Source organism: Penicillium robsamsonii, assembly GCF_028829455.1.
Source record: "Penicillium robsamsonii strain IBT 29466 chromosome Unknown utg000001l_segment0_segment0, whole genome shotgun sequence".
In the NCBI taxonomy this organism is placed as follows: domain Eukaryota; kingdom Fungi; phylum Ascomycota; class Eurotiomycetes; order Eurotiales; family Aspergillaceae; genus Penicillium; species Penicillium robsamsonii.
This window is the reverse complement of record NW_026643219.1, coordinates 6,303,078-6,323,843: the sequence shown is the minus strand read 5'-3', so window position 1 is coordinate 6,323,843 and position 20,766 is coordinate 6,303,078. Positions and strand designations below refer to the sequence as shown.

The window sequence follows — 20,766 nt, the reverse complement described above, 5'->3', positions numbered from 1 at the left end:
TTAATTACATGTGCGGGAGAGATTATTTCCCTTATAGTTTACACGAGCTCAGCATTTCCAAACTTCTTACTATACAACCCCAAGGCACGGATAGGCCAGTAGAACTTGTAGTTAGGATACGAGATCATGCTAGAAGGAGGGTCAGTGAAAATCCAAAATAAGACCGGGACCAGTCCAAACTTACCAAGACTGGTTGAATACACCCTCAATCGCCTCCTGCAGCCACTCGCCATTCCGCTGCTGGCGAGACATCAATAGCCTAATGCCCCTCTCCAACGGTTCTTTGTGCGGGTAGTCCGCTTCCATAAGCGCAAGAAGAGACCAGGCAGTCTGACACACTTGGGACTTCTCATGCTGAGCATACTGATGGGTTGCGCAACTAAGGTATGACTCGCCCCAGCCACCATCGGCCTGCTGCTTCTCGATCAGGAAATCACAGCCCCGACGAGAGTCGGCGCTCGTTTCATATGTCTCACCGATACTGGCCAGACTTTCGAGGGCGAACAGCGCTGCGTAGGTGAAGCAAATACCCCAAGAGCCATACCAGCTACCGTCAGCGCGCTGTACGCGCTTGATGTGGACGACAGCCTTCTGTTTCGCGGCGCGGATTTCGTCCGCGCGATATTTGGGGTAGAATTTGCTGAAGAGTGACAGAGCCGTAACAGATGCCGTTGTGCACTCGGGGTGGTCATAGCTGATCATGATTCCGCCGAACACCTCTGCGGCATTGAGCCATTCGACTTTGGGTGAAGCGCGGGTAATTTCGTACTCGGAGAAGCCGCCGCTTGGGTTTTGCATGAGCAAAAGACAGTCGACAGCGTCCTTCAACCGTTGTTCGGAGATCAGCTTAGGGAAGCCATGCATCTCCTGCAGCTGAAGTGTTGACCGGAGACCCTCGGCGGTGCAATCGCTAACTGTGTAGCCCTGGTCCTTGGTGCTGAATGGCCAAGCGCCCTTACGGTGTTGACGATAGCATTTGTCCTGGTCTGGTACGTTCTCTCGTAATTGATGGTCGTCGAGGAACTCAAGAGCTTTGGTCAACATCGGCCGCCATTTGGGCTCGTCGGCGAAGCCAGCGACGACGATCGCCTGGGTGATGAATGCCGTGTCCCAAACTTGCACGCCATTAGTGCCATTTGCGAGCATACCCTCTCCCTTTATCCACATATAGTCGTTCAACCGCTCCCTATGTTGGCGGACAGAGTAACTGTCAGGGCCATCGTGGACAAAGCAAGCCACCATGTTCATTGGATTGTTGACGGGTCCCAGCCCCGCATATTTGGTGTTTTCGTCTTCCATGCGAATCAACTCCCAGGTCCATTCCTCAGCTCGCTTGACAATACTGGTGGGTCGAATGTAAGGATTCCAGACCCGAACCAGCACTTCATTGGCTGCATTCAACAGCCACGTCTTAGGGTAATAATTGTCTACCTCGTGGATTGAGTTGCGATGGGCAGCAAAATCCACAGAGCTATACGGCTGGGTGTATAGCTCTTCGCGCAGCTGTCTTGTCAAGTCGTCTAGAGGGTGAGACCATTTCTTAGACCACAGCCAAGACATTGGGAGGAACACCTGGCGCATATGAACCCACCACCGCCAAGGAGCGAAAGGAACCCAATCAGGAAGAAGCCTATATAGTCAGTTAATAAAGAGGAGCTGTAGCTGTTGCAATGATTGAACCAACCAAATCTCAGGGGGAACCGGGTTGACACCCTCCCATTCCATCACGCCCAGAATACTGAGCCAGAATTTAGCCCAATGAGGACCGTAGATGGCACCTCCAAGCTTATGCAGAAGGCCCCGGGCTTTAATCATGCGCGGGTCCTCTTCGCTGACACCGACCAGGCGCAGTGCCACATAATTCATACAAGTACCAAAGACGGAACTGTGAGCTTCGATGTGTAAACCCCATCCACCGTCCTCTGGGTGCTGCCGGGCAAACAGATAACGCTTGACCTCCGTTGCATACTCAGGGGGGATAGGGGTCTGGGTCACATAGTAAGTGATCAAGATACCTGGCAGCAAGAACATCGGGCCACCGTACTCGCATGCCCAGTTGCCGGGCTCCAGTTGCAGGTGCGAAAAGAATGAAAGCCCATTCTCGGCGGCTTTCAATGGCGTCTTGGCCTCTGGCAGCTCGGGGAGACCCTATAACGCCATTAGAATCGGATGAAAATTTTACATTTCTGGTCAATGGAGTGAGGTTTAAATACCGTTGGCATTCCCAAGTGATATTTCTCAGCTATTGACTGCGGCCATTCTTGGTTTTCCACATCAGATTCGAGATATCGCCATGTTTGACGGCCTTCATCATCGACCAATCGCCAGCGTGAGTAGTCGGTTTTAAGATCTCCATTGGCATCTGGGGTGAGATGACCCTCGGCTGGGGTTCTCCATGGTCCAATATGGGGAATAGAAGACATGATATGAGACAATGGGTTTTTTTCCCCTAGTAAAGACAGTAAACAGCTTGGAGAGTTATGTCGAGTGGAAACCGGGGAAGCTTAGTCATCAGTATCACACCTGCGGTGTAGAATGAAGAATGTTTGCATGTGATGCGAGGCAGACAAATTGACTGAAAAGGAGAAGAAGAAGAAAGAGAAAGAGAATGAATGTCAAGGATGTTCGGATCAAGATACAGCGGCCCCCGATCTAAGATGTGGCGTGGTGGGCGTGGTGTGGGCGTGGTATAGTCCGGCGTTTCCTCTCTATACGAGAACTCCAAACTTCAAGAGAATGAATACTCAATTAAATCAAAAGAAACTGTTCGGTGTATAGATATTTACAGAAATGAATTCTCTAACGAGAGGGAGAGGAAGGAATTATATTGTAACCAATTCCCGACCTCTATAGATGATCGAGTAGTATTAATCCAGATTTTGTTACTATCTAGGTCCATTTTGTATTTATCGTATTTACGTTTAAATAATGTATGTTATCGGATAGTGTCATGTAAGCTTATTGTGCCCATTGTGGTTCACGGGTAGTTATGGACTACTGTCTTGTCCTTCTCCAGCACGTCTTACCCAAATCCACTGGTCATGGCTGAGCTATCAACCATCCAAACTTTGGAAATAGATGACGGTCGAGATCCTTCAGTCCAAGAATTCATCAACAACACGCTCGCATCCATCATCCACGGACTCTCGCAGTCCCCGACAGAGGCCAACCTCTCCATCACCCTCAAGCGCAGAGCGAGCCCAATTGCTTGCATCATCAACCCCATCACCGGAGCTTTGGAAGCGAGCCCGAGAGCTGAGACACACAGGAAATACTCTTGGCCAGGAAAGACGGCACACGAGGCCTGGAAATTTAGTAAGCTCATTCCTCCTATAGTCCGAACACCACCTGGGCATTCTTCCCGGATGACAAACTGACCGAGTCTGCGCGTTCTGGTAGCCACCATCCTTCGAATCCTAGCTATATTGGACCAAGCTATTCGAACGGGCCAGCTAATCTCCAAGAGGTGAGCTGGCAATGTCCATGAATCAGCCTGGAAGGTATGCTGAACACATCCATACAATAACTAGAGACATATTCTATATCGACCCGGAATTCTTCCGCGTACAGAGTATCGTGGACCGCATTGTCGATGACCTGGCGTACACCATTGGAGTGAACAGAACGGCATTGAATGTGGTTCGTCCTGCCGAGTCATCTGGTATCGTAGCACTGCGAGGTTAGGTTGCTGACATTGTGTACGGCTTTCTAGGAAGCGGCAGCAAAAGGTCTGGTGACGGGAAACTTTCGGTTGATCCGTGGCTCGCATATTTTAATTGATGCACAGTCTGTCATCGAGGACAGTTTGATTCCTCGCTTAGAGGACGGAGACGAGATTGACATTTCACGGGTCCGCTGGGTACTGGTCATCGAGAAAGAGGTATGAAGCATGGAGAGACCAAACTTGGAGCATCAGTACGCTGAGTCCCTGTTCATAGGCAATCTTCCACCGACTCGCACGAATAAGTTACCACACCAGAGCACTAGCCGGAGACGGAATTATGGTCACAGTAAGCTGCGTTTCTGCTTTAGCCTTCCCGGCCTCCAAAAGGAGCAACTGAATTCAACAATACTCGAATAGGGCAAAGGATACCCCGATTTCATGACACGAACGTTCCTGCGCGCAATGTCCGACTCCGTGTCCAACCAGAGCAGACATCCACCCCGTTTCTATGCCCTCACCGATGGTGATCCCCATGGCATGGCCATCATGTCGACGTACAAGTACGGCTCGGCGGCACATTTGCACCAAAATGCTCGACTCAGTATACCGAGGCTGCAATGGCTTGGTCTTCGAGTGACAGATATCGTAGCAGTTCCGGAGGTACTTGGTGACACGGCTCTTCTTTCGTTGACCACGCGAGACCGCAAGAAGATCATGGCTATGCTTCGGAACAGTCCTGTCTGGGCGATCGATGGACCGGAGCCAGAATGGCGCGCTGAATTGCAGCGGATGCTGGTTTTGAATCTGAAGGCCGAGATTGAGATCTTGTATGGGTGCCAGGGAGGGTTGGAGGGGTGGATTAACCGGAGGATGTTTCGGCAGCAGTAAGATGCTTTAGGATCTGTTTATCTAGGAAGGTATAGATGAATAGATCACATGGAATAGATACAGGAACGATATCCCATAGTACTTGCCGCGATCTCCAATACTTCGGTAAAAGGTAAAAGAACGAGAGACATGAGAATATCGGAATGCTAGATGCCAGATTTAGTAAGTCATAGAAGACATGAAAACGCCCTATCGGAAGAATTGCATGTATTTCGTCCGCTATCATTATGTGAGGATAAGAATGCAACTGTACAGACCGAAAAGCCATCGCATATCCAAACTATGCAAAAAAAAAAGAACCCATGAACGCCAGTCATCAAATCTTGACCCCCGCGCCGCACAAGCAGACCATATTGACAGATATCCACCTGCACCGCAGCGAGAGAACCTCGGCATTCATCCACAACCTAGCCGGGCTCACAGACCCAGACCCTTCTTCACCTCATCCCTAACCTTCTGCTCATACTCAGATCTCCGCTCGCGCCACATCTTAGCAGCCTCAACATTGGCCGGACTCTCGTCATTTGGCTCAGCGAGCATACTCATAACAGAGATGAGGATTTTCTCGACGCTCTGGATGGGCGACCAGCGCTCTGAGGCGTGTTCGTAGTGGTTTGGGTCATCGCCGGGGGGATGAAGGATGGAGATGCAGACGGTTCCGTTGGGGTAGACTGTAAATCAATTCTATCAGTAAGATGTTTGCCATTTTGTATTGTGCAACGCAAGCAAGCAGCCAGGTGCAAGTCACTACTGGGTTGTCTCGGTCACGTACCGTTGGGGTGCCACACGCCACCTCCGATAAACTTCATTGTGGGCGGGCTGAGGGGGTAGTCTCTTGGGAACTTCAGCTCCGCTGCGAAGATGCCGCCCTCAAAGGGAGTTTCCTCTGGGCCCTGGATCAGGGCTTCCCAGTAAAACATGTCATCTTCGGAGACGGGGCCTGCGGTGATACCCTCTGGTGGGTTGGTGGAGAGGTTCTTGTATTCGTGGAAAAGGCGCTTCTGGGCGACGGAGGACGCCATTTTTGCTGTTTAATTAAATCAAACGCGAAATGCGATGGAAATACTGAGGTGGCAGGTTGTTTGCGGGGGCTTGGGGTGGGATGGGTGAGGATGGAATAATTCCGGGGCGGTGGACAAAGCGTGGCGGGGCCCTCAAGGAAACATGGATTCAAGGCAGAGATGGGAAAATGTCAAAGTGAACGGTGAGGTTTTTAATTTAAGGGCAAATATTACATCTAAATTGTGGATGTTATAGTACAGAAACTAGCCTTCTATCACCAGTCAAAATAATCACCCCCGTCACCCCCATCACCCCCGTCACCTCCTCCGTCACCCCACGGGTCATCTTTACCCCAAGGGTCTTGAGGTTCATCCTGGAAGCTTTGTAGGCCTGAGTCAGCCGGTTCCGATGCTGGGGCAGTTGAATCAGTTGTGTTGCCCCTATGCATTGCTTCATATCCAGCCATTGCACCGGCGGTGGTAGCGCCTCCAACCATACCATTTGGCATACCACCGGCGGTCCCAACTCGCTCAAGAGTCCCTTCAGCTACTCCACCAACGGCCCCGGCTTCACCAGCAGCACCGCCTCCTGCAGCGGGAGCCTGGCCACCCATAAACGGCACCGGAACGCCAAACATACCATGGCCGTGTTGACGGCTGAAGTAATCAAAATCAATGCTTACAGCTGTTGCCAGCATAACAGCACGTTGGTCAAGGGTCATGCCAAACCCTTTGTGGCTGGGTGATGTCTCTGTGCCAAGAGCAGCGGAATCCATTCGCATTGCGTAAACACCAGTGTCAGTGAAGATTTCGCGAGCAAAGCCTGCGAAATTTCGATTGACGGATCCAATTAACTGATTGCTTGCTGATTTCAGGGAGAAATCCCATGATAGGAAGGGCTCATCAACGTAGGCAAATTGGTTGAATTGACCCTGGTCTTGGTCGGATTTTCGCACCAGCTCCATCTGCTGTGCTCGTGATAAACCGGAGTCGGATAGCGAAACATCGTGGGTTCCCATATCTGTTTCCGGGTTTGGGGACTGGTGATGGGTGAAGAGATTGTACTTTCGCCGCAAAGGTGCCCACTGCTGTTGGGCTTCACCGATAACTCGCATTTGACCGAGACCAAGTGGGGATATCTTTGCACTTGATATGGTGCCAGGTTCAATAATAGAACCGGGTGTGGTGCTTTGAAGAGAGGTGGATGCCGAGGAAGCATTTGGTGTTTGCTCAAGAGGATCATAGACGTGGATTCGAGAGTTGATCCAAGAGAACGGACGATTGAACTGCAACGGTCAGCCAAATGGGGGTTCAAACCAAAATATAACCATGTCATGAGCTTACTCGAAGGACTTCATTTTCGTTTCGGTCAAATACATGTGTCACGAAACTTCGGTGGGTGTGCAACCATTGCCGTGCCATTGTATTTACCAAACCCTTATCTTGTTCTGCCATATATCCAATGTGGTTTCCAAGTGCATCCATGATGATATACTTATTCGCCTGTTCAAATCCACTGAGGGAGTCAGTACACATATTTCTCTAAAATAGGCACTTGCCCGGCACTCACATCAGAACATTCATCATCTCTAGTTGTCGCTGTACAACTATTCCCGAGTTCGCCAGTATCGAAATTGCCGGGTGGGTTTCTTTAAGCACACCTCTAGGATCTTCAGGCAGGTAAACAGGAGAAAGTAGTGTGTTTTGCGAAGGGTCGTAATTGGGATTCGTGGCATCTTGGGACTCGGGATCGGCAGGCTCATGCTGCTCCAAGGGTTCAGCTTTCCTCGAATTCGGTATGAGCTTAGGCCTTTTTATGCTATCGCGAGGACCGCGCGGAGATGCATGACTTCTGAAGCTTGAAAGAGCTCGAGTTCGAGGTGGTGTCCACTGCTTTTGCAGATATCGGAGCCTTAACCCCCACATGGTAATTGAGAAAGACCAGACTAGCCTAGAGACAAGTATCGAGGCAAAACGTTGGTGGAATGCGAAGTTGGTAAGTAGTCCGCACTCTACTGAGAAGCTCAGAGACTGATGACGGAGCCTTGGAGGTCGCGGAGATAATCGGAGATAGCAATGGCTATCAAATACTGAGATCAATTACTTGGTTGGAACAGGTATTATTACCCGGAAAATCATGTGACCAATGGTACTCGGGATACTATGCAAAAGTGGATATTACAGTTAGTCATCTATGTCCGCACAGATTGTTGAAAAAGCGGGTTTTGTCATTTTAGTTAGTCTTCAATATCTGCCATTTTTACCGCACCATTGATTTCTGTTAATGGCGACAGTTTTATAGATTGTTTGCTCTTACTTGGAATATACATTCTTAACTTTGATATCCAGCGTGTTTGGATGTAAAGGGCAGACCTATCAATTACTGTATCGGGTTAGCTTTGCCTTTTGGGGTTTAGTGCATACCTATCACGTACCTTCAATGCCGCCGATATAAAAGACCCATCTTCGCGGTATAAGTTTTCAGGTGTAAGGCCTGTCAGCCGGGTAAGACACAATGACTGGAGGAACAAGATGTATTGTCTGTGTGTGCCAAGACTAATTTTTGCAGTACTAAGAGGGATCCAGGGGAATCCTGAACTATGTATGAGAACCCGGCCATGCTCACGTGGGAGCCATGTTGTTACCAGCCAGTTCTTTTTAACAAAAAGAGTGTATTCAACTAAAACACAAAGTATAGAGAGGGAAAGAAAAGGAGAGGAAAGTAGGTATTGCGTGATATAATTTCACACGAAATGCAAATGCCGCGAGGATCATCCTCACACGCAGGCGATGAAGATGATAATGAAGATGAGGACGATGATTACCCAGAGGAACCGTCTCCACTGTTCAAAGGGGTCGACAGGGTTCTCCGAGAACGTGGCATTGATCCAGGACTCCGACAAATTGTTATTTCCTCAATGGAGGGAATCACGGATCCAAGCCACCGGTTTTCACTAAGAGTACATATCATAAACGCATTAGAAAGGGTTATGGTAAGCGGTTAACTAAAATAGATCACGAGAGATAAAACTGCTAGTGACATTTCTGTTAAGGAAATAGATTGCCTATGGGACTTTATAATTCCCTAAGAACTTCTCAGACGATATGACGACTTATTTCTAGAATTAACAGCCCTTATTCTGGTATTAAGATTAACTTATGCGGATGAATCCCCGCCTCAGATAAACCACGTAAAATTTAGCAGAGAGCAGAAGAGACTCTGGTTAAACTTATAAGAGCTCTATCTAAAAAATATAAAGATACTACATTAACCACTGGTTGAAAGGCGCTCCGATGCTTTCGGCCTTTATACCTAATTATCGAAGAAGCGTCTTAAATGGTCAAGTCATAAGCGCTAAATGGTATAATGCGTAATTTAAATGGGTTAAAAAAGTAATCCTTAGTGGGGATATTACACAGCTTCTACTGACTATGATATCGAGAGGATTAAATGAGTGTTTTAACACGGAATAGGTCTCGCTGTTTAAACGAATGATTTAAACCGGTCATCCTCACACGTATCTACGCACGTAGTACCGGATAGCTCCAGACATTTATAAGTATATAAGCGAAAGCTTTTATGATTCGAAATTAAAAACTCATTAATCGTACTTTAATAGACCGAAGGCAAAGGACTTCTCTACTAAGATGGCCGGCTGGCATGACTATGGGCGCGGAACTTCCTATTTCGTATCTGTTAATAAGCCTTCACTTTAGCGCTGCAAAGGCTTAACGTCTGTCCTTAATCCGGAATATGTCGATTTTATTTACGGGTTAGTTAGTCAAATGACTCGGAACGGAACTTCAGAGAACGACATCTTGATCCTTTCTATCTATGATGAAGAACGCCGTGCTCTCTCTTCTTTACTGCATGATAAGTTACGCCTAAGAGCAATCGAAATCAAAAACGTCGATGCCTCTCAGGGTAGCGAAAGTCCCTTTATAATCCTCTCAACGACTCGACCAGGGGGCCAAATGGGTATAGGATTTGTGAGAGACCGCAATCGACAGTGTGTTGCGCTAAGCCGAGCGCAAGATGGTCTCGTAATTGTAGGACACGAAAATGAAAATCTTGCGATCTCGGAGAAATAATGGGAGCATGTTCAATGATTAAACTGGAAAAAATGTTGTGGTTGCTTTCTTCACCACAAGGTTTTGTGTGGATATATACGCAGTTCGTCTCCATATACGAGGTAAGCTTCCCTAGTTTGAGCAAGTATACGCACGTCCAAAAAAGATTCATAGTAAACCTTTCGGAACAATCCGTTCAGCGGTACCAAGCCTCGCGACTTGACCTCACAACTCATCGGCAGCTAGATGCAGTTTTTATATGATAAAACAAAGATCATAGACCCATTCTTCACAAAAGACCCTTGCGAGCCAATTCGATTTTCCGCGCAGCTTCGCCTGCCTTAAACCCTCCCTTCGACACACAAACAGCACTTCCTTCTCCAAGTTCGACCTTCTCCTCGACACCAGGGTGAGGGCATGGGCAGTGGTGTGGGAAGTGCACACAAGCAAGAGTTCCGGGGCAAAGGTAGTTGTCGCATTGTGCTACGAGAGACCATGGTAGTTAGTTATGTGGTTCGGAGAGCAACGTGAACTTGCGACAGTATATTGTCGATCATAAAATATATTGAATCTCACCTCCACTCCACATCTGCTGGTACCGATCGCTGTCACTAGGAGCGTTCTGCGACCGTTGTTGTTGGCGCTGTTGCTGCTCGCCGCCTCCGAACATCTGGTCGAAGAAGTTGAATTGGGCCTGGGCAACAGACACGAGAAGGAAAAGAGCCCAAAGGGCTTGGCGCCAGCTCTGCAACATATTCTAAATAAACACACTGGTAGTAATTGTATGATCAGGTATTTGTATAGAAAGTAGAACAAGTTCAAGTGTTGTATAGATGAAGCCAGTTTACGGGTACACACGTGACGCCAAGCCTGATCTCCGAACGAAAAACTTCCCCTTTGGAGCTTCACGATCTACACCTCCAAACAATCCAATTACAACCCACCATGTTCAAGCCACGAGTGCTAACGCCCCTGCGGGCGCTGGAGCGAGCCTTCACCCCGACAATCCGGTCGACACCCACGCAATCGCAATCCCTCCTGCGCACCCTCTCCGCAACATCCACATTCCCAAAAACCACCCCAACACCCTCCCTCTCCCGCGCACTCCTCCCATTCACACAAGTGCGTCACGCCTCGCACGCCTCGCAAGGAACAGCCAATCAACATTCGCGTGATCCGGCCGGTAAGCGTCTCGGAGCCAAGCGCTCGGGCGGCGAGTACGTGGTAACGGGATGCATCATTTTCCGGCAGCGGGGCTCGCTATGGTTCCCCGGTGAGAACTGCGGAATGGGACGGGACCACACAATCTACGCAACACAGTCCGGCTACGTTCGCTACTACCTCGACCCGTTGAAGCACTCGAAGCGCCGGTATATTGGAGTTGTTTTCGACAAGGATGAGAAGCTTCCACACCCGCGCAATGCGCCCAGCCGGCGCAAGCTGAATATGACTCCTGTGCCTATGGCGGAAGGTGTCGAGGCTCAATCTGATCTCGTTGCTTCCGTTGATGAGAACGGTGTCCGTGTGACGGATGTCGAGGCTGTCAAGGCTGAGTCTGGCCCACAGCTGCGCCCCGGTTACATGTACCGTGAGGCTAATTGGGAGATTGGTCGGGCTGCTGAGAAGGCTGGCATCACTGCTATGCCACATGACCGTGGTAACCGTTGGCTGGCGTGGAGAAAGCGCCAGCAGAGAGCTGAGCGGGCTGCTCAGCTCAAGAGTTTGAAGGGCAAGAAGAAGGCCTCCAAGAAATGAGGGCATTTGCCGAGTGCATGATGTCTTGTTCCAATAAATTCTGGGATTCTGTAGCGATATGAGGATTTGTATCTGGTGTTCACTGTATTATAGAAAGAGCATTTACCCATCAAGCTTTCCACGTGTATTATTTCTTTTTTTCTTATTTCATTAGACAGATATTGGCACGTAATTGCCATGATCAAGCCCAAATTCCATGGCATCCCGACATAAAATATGCCTCCCATAGTTGGCGTTAACACAACCCAACAAAACCAAACAACAAGGCTATCTATTATCTAAATGTCAATTTAGAAAGAAATGTCTTCATTCATTGCACCCTTCTCCGTGTTCGACCTTGAATCTAAAACCAAGGCACTTAGGAATCCCTGATGATATCATCCGCGATCTTCTCAGCAAGCATATCTACGGCACAGTTAGCATTTAGTAACGCAGAGCAGTAACCGAGAGAAACCTACAGACCGTCGACTGAGGATGACCAGGAGGAAGGAAAGGAAAGGCGCTAGCATCAACCACGCGAAGTCCGTCTACTCCATAAACCCGGGCCTGGGAGTCTACCACAGCCATATCGTCACTGGAAGCCCCCATCTTGCAAGTACAACTCGGATGCCATATGGTCATCACATTATCCTTGACGAATTCGAGAATCTGATCATCAGACTGGACCTGTGGCCCGGGATTGTACTCCTCGCCGATGACCACGGGCTGCATGGCTTTACTCTGGAAAGCCTGGCGTATTCGCTTGAACATGGCAATGGAAACTTCCTGGTCAGCCTGATCATCGAGCCAATTGGGATTGATCACGGGTAGGTCTGAGGTATCAGCTGACTTCAAAGTGACATTTCCTCGGGACATAGGTGTAATCAGAACACCGAGTATCGAAGCGTACTGGTATCCATCTTTTGGTTGGATTGTCAGGAGATTTGACGCGTTGCCGACATACCCTGCGCCAGAGATGTACTACAAATCTGCCTTTTAGCAAGATTTCTCTGTATCTGAGAGAATATCTCTCCCACCTCTGCTTCGGGCCAGTCGGATGGGAATTTGGCCAGTTCAATCTGCGTTTTCTGAGAGAAAGCCCAGCGCAAGAACCGCGGAATCTTCTCCCAGGCTAGGAAATCTGCGATTGGACTTGTCAAGAATCCATTTTTGTTGAGTAGGCCTTCGACAATTTGGTCAGCGGCGTATAGCAGGTTAGTAGCAAATTCAGTGAATGTTGTCACCCGCACTCGGTATGAAGGAGCAAAGAACGTGTGATCCCACATATTCTGACCGACCCCTGGTCGGCAGGCTATAATATCAATCCCATGCTCTTTCAATTCGTCGACAGGGCCAATGCCGGACACCATAAGGAGCTGAGGGGAATGGAAGGCACCGGCAGAGAGAATCACCTCTTCCGATGCCGAAAGGGTGATAGTATTGCCCAGCGGACCTTTCACTTGAACTCCTATTGCTTTCTTCTTTTCATCAAAAACTACCTTTTTGGCAAGAGTGTTTTCGTAAGTCGTTAGTGAGTCCGGCGTGATCTTGGATAGGAAAGATTCCTCGGAGCTGCTTCGGAGCTCGTTGGATGGGTTGATGGTCGATGCGCAATACTGAGCTCCCATTATAGTACCCAGGTTAAAGTCCTCTACATGATGGATGCCAATAGCTTCCATGCCGAGACTCATCCATGACGAGAAAGGCTCGGCGAAGTTAGCATATGACACCTGCAACGGGCCACCGTCCGAGTTGTAGGCATCGTAATCGTAGTCAGCGGAGGCATTTTGAGCTCTATAGTCGGTGTTTGGAGGCGTGAACTGGACGCTCTTCTTATAAAACGGGAGCACTTCGTCGAATCTGTAACTGCTGTCATTGACTGTAGTTGCCCATAGTTCCATAGACTCGCGTGTAGGACTGTATTATCCCGGTTAGTCCAGCCGCAAGAATTCGGTCTCCAAGGGTCATTACCGTTGATAGATCATATAATTCAACGCCGACCCGCAGAGAAATCAGTTTTAATCTGTTATGCCAAATTCGGAAACGGGTACCTACGATCCCCCAAGACATTTTCCTCGGGCGAAATGAATTGCCCGCCTATTAACACCCGGCTGATCTCTTGTTACAAAGCCCCAATCGTCCGGTGAGCTAGAGGCTGGATCTGATCCCGTAGGCAAAACATCAGCTGGAGGAAATTCAGCCAGAGACTCAAGCTCATAGTGTCCTCCGGCTTCGATCAAGGCAACATCGAAATGGTTCTCTGCTAATCGCGTCGCGATCACGCTTCCAGCAGTACCGCCACCAACAACTACATAATCGAATGTTTCGTTTGCGAGGGGAATTGCTCGTCGTTTTAAAGGCACAGATACCACGCTACTCGCCTGAAGTGCGAGCAGTACGAAAGTGGTCTGGAACAGCATGAGGAATAACGGTGCAACCGCTAGGGGCTTGAGACGAGATGTGGCCGTATGCTGCAGCGAAGCACAGCCAATATGTACAACCCTCAACCGGACTATTGCAACTGTTGCACTGAAGTAGGCTCACCTCTGAAGGCCTCCTATTCTTGAGATATATAGTATATTCGGGTCTCATTATATCGAGGTACCTGGCCCAATGCACGACCCAACCACAGGTACCTAGGTATGTAATCTTGGAAGTGCAGCTGGTTCAAAAATAAGCATGACCGCGGCCCGCGAGCCCTACCCATGGATGAGTTTGGACGAACTTTGTCTTGGTCGGCTTAATTTCAACGTTACATTACGTGTGTACATGAATCATAGAGAATAAAATATTCCCCCCGAGGATGTTATATTCTAAGCCAGGCTGCCTGCTTTTGGCGCGTGACAACGAGCTGTACCATGCGTAAATCATCCCTGAATGATCTACTGCGGTCACTGGTATGTTCTAATGAGAGCTAATCTGTGTCACAACATACAAGACTCTAGACAGTTGGTAGTCTCGTTCTTCTGGATTAACCGATATAGTTAGCATCTTGCCAGAGGTAAGAGAGTTGTGAAACTATAATTTATGGATAAAAATTATCTGGAAATCCGGCAAATCTTGCTGTCCATTTCTGTTCCAATCGCGAAGTATACTAACCATGCGAAATGTCCGTGCGCAAGTTAACTCTAACTCCGGCCCCTGATTATACGACTTGGTGGGAACAACGATCACTTGAATTTGTATAGACTTCTGTGGCTAAATATCATTTTCGTTTCCCTCGTTCGCATTTGTGAAGCCTGCACTGAATATTAGAGGCCATACTTGACTCTACTAGACGTAGACATCTTGTTACAAAGAGCATCGCAAAGCGGGAGAAAAGATATCATGAAGAACCCGTTGCACAACCCGTTGCCTGCTTCGCTATCCAGTATTATCCCCCGTGCTACCACATATGGCTGACTCACGGCTGACCACGTCTCACAGGCGAGTGCAAAAAGGCCGCCGCGATTCTCGAATCCTTCCTCAACCCGAAACTCAAAATCGATGGAGAAATCCCACGTAAGATATTCGTGGGAGCGAAGGTAGGAGTTGCCCCACTAGGAAACAGCCCAACGGACCACGACTCACTCTGTGGCAGGGCATCGCCGTATTCACCGCGCTCAGAGTTGGATTCCTGGGCTCTATCCGCTTTGGCTCGGGACTGATTGTCGCCCGTCTCCCAGATGGCAGCTGGTCCGCCCCGTCAGCCATGGCAATGGGCGGCCTCGGTGCCGGTGGTCAATTTGGCGCAGAATTGACGGACTTCGTGTTCGTCCTGGCTACCGATGCCGCAGTGAAGACTTTTATGCAGTCGGGAAACTTAACTCTGGGTGGGAATATATCCATGGCTGTTGGGCCCATTGGTCGGAGTGCCGAGGCTGGAGGAGTAGTGGGCACGAAGGGCGGAACTGGGGTATTCGCCTACTCCAAGACTCGTGGATTGTACGGCGGTCTTACAGTCGAGGGTGGTGTTCTTGCCGAACGTGCGGATGCAAACAAAAAGCTTTATGGGCGGAAGGTTCGAGCAAAGGAGCTACTGAGTGGATTGATTCCACCACCACCTGAAGCGGGAGTCCTCATCAAGGTTCTGAATGGGGACTACTTCCGTATCGAAGGACCCCCGGAGCCAGCCGCAGAGGACGCCGCGCGCGAGCAAAATCCTGAGGCTTCTGCTACACCCCATGAGCAACAACCACAGGAAATTGTGGCGGCTGCTACTGATCAGTCAATAGCTGTCAGGCCAAACGCAGAGCAGGCACCTAGAACTGCAGAACTAAGCCCAGAGGGTCCCGAGCAGTCGCGCGAACAAAATCCCAAGCCTTCTGCGCAGCCCCCTGACGGAAAATCACAGGGAATTGTGGCGCCTGCTCCTAATCAGTCAGCAGTCGTTGAGCTAAGCGCAGGGAAGACGCCTGGAACTGCAGAATCATCCACCATAGAATCCCACGGTCTATACCATGAACGAGACGTCCAGGAGACAACGTCAGCTGCCAAAAGTGAATCAACTACAGAGTCAGCTACCGAGAAAGAAGCCGATACACATACGTCAGATGTGCAAGAGCCTCTGGCTACTACCGAGAATAAAGGTAAAGAACCGGCAACTGGAGAAATGCACGATACCTCTGGTGAGCCAGGTATCCTGGGGCCTTTCCCCGCTACTGAGAGGCTATCGGACAGCATAGAGCCTGCCTCCAGTGGGACTCGCTGAGCGTTTTGTTGGAATAATGTGTATTTATTTCCTTCAACAATATGTAGATATCTAAATTAGATTCCTGACTATTATTGTGCATAGATCACCCCCCCCCCTTTTGATGGGCTTCCATCTACTCGGACTAAGCGGTTTCCTGATCTCCAAGTCAACTGCCATCTCCAGCTCTAAGTTGGCTCGTTGGGGGGTTCATCCACACAGTTAGCCGTGCATGAGTATGACACTAGCTAACAGCGTCTATGTTTTGAATAGATCCATTAAGAATAAAGATGATAAATGACATTGGTATCAAAAATTAGGACAGGAAATTACTCCTCAAACAACCGACCTAAAATCAAACTCTGACAAACAAACTCATTACCAACAACCCTCGCAGTACATTGCAGCTCATTAGGGGGCGTAGGAGTAGACGATGCAATCGACTTCCTACGCTTCTTCCCATGGAACAAGTGAATTCTCTGCGTCTTCGGTTTGGGCGTCAACATCGACTTTGCAGCAGCTTGATCTGCGTCGTCAACATAGATCCAGTCCCAGTTAGCCGACAGACCGGCGTCAGGCTGCGAGTCTATCAATGCCCTGGCCGTGCCGAGATCAGGGACACGCTCAACCCGGGAGGCCCCCAGGGCGTAAGTCAGGAAGATGTAGGCCTTTCTCTTTTCCTCTACCTTTCCACGTCCCATGACAAGGAGCACCGATTGCCCTGCGAGTAGTTTTGTGCGTGCGGAGATGGTTTCGGCGAGCCGGGCTGTGGATGGAGGGTTAGGAGCCATGACTCTGGATTTTGTCGCTCCGTTGAGGTACATTGAGTCGCCGGCTGGGAGGAGGTAGATATCCCAGTCGAGGACACGACCTTGGGAGATACAGTCCTCTACCCACCGGCCGGCCAAGCATGGAAGGTTCAATGCCAGTGCCTGCATGTATTTTTCTCGCCGAGAATGGGTATCGGCAATTAAACAGGCAAAGCCAACGTCCTCAGCAAGAGCAGTAAGACGGAGACCCTTGTTATTGAGGTCTGCGTCCTTGGTTCCACCTTTGATGGGAGTATCAACAGGAACAATTGACGAAGCCTCGAACAATTCAGTAAATCCATCATGTAACAGAGTGCCGCCATTTTCGATGATCAGCCTAGTCACACTATTTTTAGACGCTTCGTCCTCTTTGTAGGAGACTGCGAATATCATTCCAGCGAAGATGCCGCTGCCTTGCTGAATGCTGCGGGACAAGCGAGAACTGGGAGAAGCAGGCGCGGATGACCTTTCGGATGGGGTATGGACCATGCTTTCTTGTTGAACAGGCGCCGGGCGATGTGTGAACGCCCGATCTTTGAGTTGATTCCACAGGATAGTATCAAGATAGACACGAGCAATTGGTACCTTAATCACATTCTCGCTGTTGCCAATTCCTCCATTTGGCAGGCTTTTGCGTTGCTTGGGACCGACTATGACAGTTGTGTGACCGTAAATGTCAGTTATAGGATGAAGGCCATCATCAGCGGCTTTTGCCAGCTCTTCTCTACTGAGCTTGTCACCGAACCCGCGGACGACATGAGTGACCTTTGGAACATTATGCATATCAATTTTGACAGCGTCTCCGACACGAAGCTCGAATCTCTTAACGGCACCCTTCGGCACCTCGACAGGAAGACTGTCCTCAAATTTCACAGAATATTTAGTCTGCGATACACCCAGTGGTGTTCCAAAGCATGTTCCTGGGTAGTATGCCCGTTTCTGGCCCATCCAGACAGAAAGTACCTGGCTTGGAGCAACCAGGGCGTTTTCCGACAAATTGTGAGATGGTCGGGGTGTCGTAGGAAATTCATTGACACTATACGCTTCCGACTCAATAACATCATCCGAGGCAATTGTTGATGAGACCTCAGTGGGTTCCGATGATGGAGGTGGTGGTCGATTATGAACGACAACCTTTGGTGGAGGTGCTATTTTCGCAGCAAGTCCGGAGCTCTTTTCTGGAACATGCTTCTCTTGCGTAGAAAGCGAAGTAACCATCTTGCCAATTCTTGATCTCCGGCGGAAGGGCCGTTCAGGTGATCCCTCGATTTCCCAAACATTCTTGGGTGCTCGTCGCGCAGGCTTTGATTGCCTTCGCACGGCTTTCTCGGGGACTAGCACCAAAGGCACATCATCATCCGACTCTGTGGGAATAGGAGCTGATCGTTCTTGTGTTGCTCGAATGGGTGCAACGGATTTTGGGGGCTGTATGCGAGGGGTGAGAGGTACGATAGGGTCGGAGGCAATGTAACTCGAGCCATTATTGCCACGCCTCTTCTTCTTCGGTCGAGTCGGTGATCCGTCGATCAAGGCTCTGAACTCTTGATCTTCGGTGGTAAAGACCCCAATTCCCAGATCAAATCCTCCTGCCCCGACCTGCGGCGAAAGATCTGCTGCAATTTCAGTCAGAGCCCGACGCTGGCCTCCCCCGGACTGGACAGCAATTTTTTGAGAGGAGAAGAGAGTGCCCTTGCCCCAGCTGGGCGGATATGATTCTTTCGAATACTGGGGATTTCATTGAACATGGGTGGAAGATCATCGTCTTCGTTGTTCAGCCCATCGCCATTGGACCCAGTCTCGGAAGGGTATTGGGGGTGATTGGGACTTGTTTCTGGGATACTCGTCAATCGAGCCATATCACCAAGAAGCCTTAGACGCTCATCCATAGGTGTCTCAGCCACACGGGATGGCATCGATGATGAGTTTCCCGCAGTTCCCGGTTCCACTCTGGAATGAGATGAGTTTACATGTTGCTGCTCTGAGGGGTTGCTAGAGTGTGTTGGTATATTCTCGTTCAAGGGTGCATTCTGAACGGGTTGAACAGCATGTTCGTGTGATACTGAGCCATTTCTTTGGGTATTGTTGTTCGAATGTCTTGAGTGTGGTCGTGAGCAGGGAGAGGACTGTAGACGCTCTCGTGCGGGCGAAGGCGACCGATCAACAACGTTCCTAGCATTGTCGGCTTCTGTGCGTTTTGGTGATGAATGAGGTGATGGCTGAGAGTCTTTTACCATCACCTGGGAAGAACGCACAACACCGTTCAACTGGGCACCATTGTGGGAGCCGAAGGTGCCTTGATGAGCTATCTCATCCTCCAGTTCCCCGTTGACTCCCACACGGGATGGGGATGGAATCGGCTCAAACCCAAGTACCTGAGATAGTCGGCTGTGGGCACTAGCGGCGGCAGCGGCATCCAGAGGAGGTCCGTCGTAGTTCTCTTTGTCTTCTTCGGCTGAAGATTGAGGAAGGTCATGCGATCGAGGTACTTGCATTTCTTCTTCTTGCTCGGTTTCTTCCTCGCTGGCAACAGCTTCTATCATTTCCTCGTCTTCTTCTGGTTCCAGTAACTGCTTAGGAGAGCTCTGTGGTCTGGAAGATAGATTGGATGTAGATCTGGCAGGAGCACTCAGCCCAGCGAACTGAGCCGCAGCTTCCTCGTCGATTTCTCGCTGTCGTCGTGCACGTTCTATAAAGCTCGACTCTTTGTAGAATTCCTTATCACTCTGGTCCGACTGGATATTATCGGCCGAACGAGTCAACCTTTCCCCCAAAGTCCTGTCGCGCTTTGTCTGCGATTCCTTCATGGATATATAGTTCATGTTGGGTTCCGATGATTCTCTCATGAACTGAACCGGCAGGCCCATCAACGGTGACGAGATACCATTGACAACGCGCGCGGGTTGAATGGGGATATTGGGTGACGGACGATCCGATACAAGCTCTGTTGGCAGGCCGTGGACAATGGGAGATGACGGAACCTGGGTAGCCCCAAAAACCTGGCTCAGGCCAAGAAGACCCCCACTTGACTCTATGCCACTAGCCAGCGGATTCCGCGAGATGCTCGGGGTCTCTGCTGTCGTACCCTTTATGTCATTATTTTTCACCACCGTTCCGGGTGTTTCTGCTAGAAACCGTTGCGATTCGGGGAAGAGATCGGGTGCGTAGGCCATTGGAGAAGACTCGTTCTGATCGAATGTGCTCTCGTCGTCGTTATCATAGTCGTCTTGGGAGACGTTCGTTCCGTGGTGGGCGGCGTCCAATTCGGAGAGAAGGTCGATGTGGCCGCTGTCGCCCTCATATAATGTTCTCAATGTTGCTCCATCAGCTCCTGTTTGTGAATAACTTTGTTGCATGGACTCCCCATTCTGTCTAATAATGATGTCGTACACTGACTGCGAGACGACCTGAGTATCCCCAGGAGCAGGCTCTGCGGAGCTCATGTTCCCGAATTGCGAGCCCGGCACAATGCCCGCTTCATTTCCACTCTTATTAGACATCATTGAGCGTGGCTCATGCTGCCGAGGTCGAGACGGGGAGGGCTGATGTTGGTGCACAAGGCTCGTGGGGTTCGATGGTGTTTTCTGAGGTAGGTGTTGGTCGTTGCACGCTCCGTCACCATTGGAAGCACCGTTGACTTTGTGGTATGTGTAACGAAGAGTGTGATTCGGCTCGTTACCAGTTTTTGCGGACCCCGAAAGGTACGGGTGAGATGGATCGTGCTCCTGGGGATGTCGGAGTTAGTCCAATGAGGGCGAGGCACACTGCAGGGTGGTTACATACTAGCCCCAACGCGTCACGTTGCAACTTTGCAAGGTCGATGCTATCGTCTTGGGTTTCCATTTTTGGACCACATACATTCACTGATAGTCTAGCAAATCTTGCTAGCAGCAGTAATATCTGCAATGTTAGTTTTAATGCAGTTTGATACTT

The 20,766-nt window shown here is 49.7% G+C and overlaps 9 protein-coding genes across 9 annotated transcripts; 3 read left to right on the top strand and 6 right to left on the bottom strand.

Moving 5' to 3' along the window:
- Nucleotides 1-38: 38 nt before the first annotated feature.
- N7447_002454 (terpene cyclase/mutase family protein) lies at nt 39-2,423 on the bottom strand (the record flags this gene model as incomplete). The annotated part of the gene is made up of 4 exons (XM_057226729.1): nt 39-129; nt 185-1,630; nt 1,685-2,148; nt 2,214-2,423. 4 exons carry the CDS (start codon nt 2,421-2,423, stop codon nt 39-41), a joined length of 2,211 nt encoding a protein of 736 aa, XP_057090745.1.
- A 618-nt stretch (nt 2,424-3,041) lies between these two features.
- N7447_002453 (uncharacterized protein) lies at nt 3,042-4,552 on the top strand (the record flags this gene model as incomplete). Its single annotated transcript, XM_057226728.1, has 6 exons — nt 3,042-3,315; nt 3,400-3,466; nt 3,531-3,639; nt 3,713-3,880; nt 3,939-4,010; nt 4,082-4,552. The coding sequence occupies 6 exons, from the start codon at nt 3,042-3,044 to the stop codon at nt 4,550-4,552; spliced, it is 1,161 nt and encodes a 386-aa protein (XP_057090744.1).
- A 417-nt stretch (nt 4,553-4,969) lies between these two features.
- Nucleotides 4,970-5,574, bottom strand: N7447_002452 (E2 ubiquitin-conjugating protein UBC7; the record flags this gene model as incomplete). The annotated part of the gene is made up of 2 exons (XM_057226727.1): nt 4,970-5,223; nt 5,325-5,574. The coding sequence occupies 2 exons, from the start codon at nt 5,572-5,574 to the stop codon at nt 4,970-4,972; spliced, it is 504 nt and encodes a 167-aa protein (XP_057090743.1).
- A 254-nt stretch (nt 5,575-5,828) lies between these two features.
- Nucleotides 5,829-7,479, bottom strand: N7447_002451 (scramblase family protein; the record flags this gene model as incomplete). The annotated part of the gene is made up of 3 exons (XM_057226726.1): nt 5,829-6,839; nt 6,898-7,069; nt 7,124-7,479. 3 exons carry the CDS (start codon nt 7,477-7,479, stop codon nt 5,829-5,831), a joined length of 1,539 nt encoding a protein of 512 aa, XP_057090742.1.
- Nucleotides 7,480-9,913: 2,434 nt separating this feature from the next.
- Nucleotides 9,914-10,378, bottom strand: lcl2 (the record flags this gene model as incomplete). The annotated part of the gene is made up of 2 exons (XM_057226725.1): nt 9,914-10,107; nt 10,201-10,378. 2 exons carry the CDS (start codon nt 10,376-10,378, stop codon nt 9,914-9,916), a joined length of 372 nt encoding a protein of 123 aa, XP_057090741.1.
- Nucleotides 10,379-10,569: 191 nt separating this feature from the next.
- N7447_002449 (mitochondrial 54S ribosomal protein bL27m) lies at nt 10,570-11,379 on the top strand (the record flags this gene model as incomplete). The annotated part of the gene is made up of 1 exon (XM_057226724.1): nt 10,570-11,379. One exon carries the CDS (start codon nt 10,570-10,572, stop codon nt 11,377-11,379), a length of 810 nt encoding a protein of 269 aa, XP_057090740.1.
- A 358-nt stretch (nt 11,380-11,737) lies between these two features.
- Nucleotides 11,738-13,778, bottom strand: N7447_002448 (GMC family oxidoreductase; the record flags this gene model as incomplete). The annotated part of the gene is made up of 4 exons (XM_057226723.1): nt 11,738-11,784; nt 11,838-12,339; nt 12,396-13,275; nt 13,414-13,778. The coding sequence occupies 4 exons, from the start codon at nt 13,776-13,778 to the stop codon at nt 11,738-11,740; spliced, it is 1,794 nt and encodes a 597-aa protein (XP_057090739.1).
- A 907-nt stretch (nt 13,779-14,685) lies between these two features.
- N7447_002447 (lipid-binding SYLF domain-containing protein) lies at nt 14,686-16,048 on the top strand (the record flags this gene model as incomplete). Its single annotated transcript, XM_057226722.1, has 3 exons — nt 14,686-14,728; nt 14,785-14,882; nt 14,939-16,048. The coding sequence occupies 3 exons, from the start codon at nt 14,686-14,688 to the stop codon at nt 16,046-16,048; spliced, it is 1,251 nt and encodes a 416-aa protein (XP_057090738.1).
- Nucleotides 16,049-16,356: 308 nt separating this feature from the next.
- N7447_002446 (chromatin-binding protein RAD9) lies at nt 16,357-20,676 on the bottom strand (the record flags this gene model as incomplete). The annotated part of the gene is given in 3 exon segments (XM_057226721.1): nt 16,357-18,551; nt 18,563-20,558; nt 20,617-20,676. 3 exon segments carry the CDS (start codon nt 20,674-20,676, stop codon nt 16,357-16,359), a joined length of 4,251 nt encoding a protein of 1,416 aa, XP_057090737.1.
- Nucleotides 20,677-20,766: the final 90 nt, after the last annotated feature.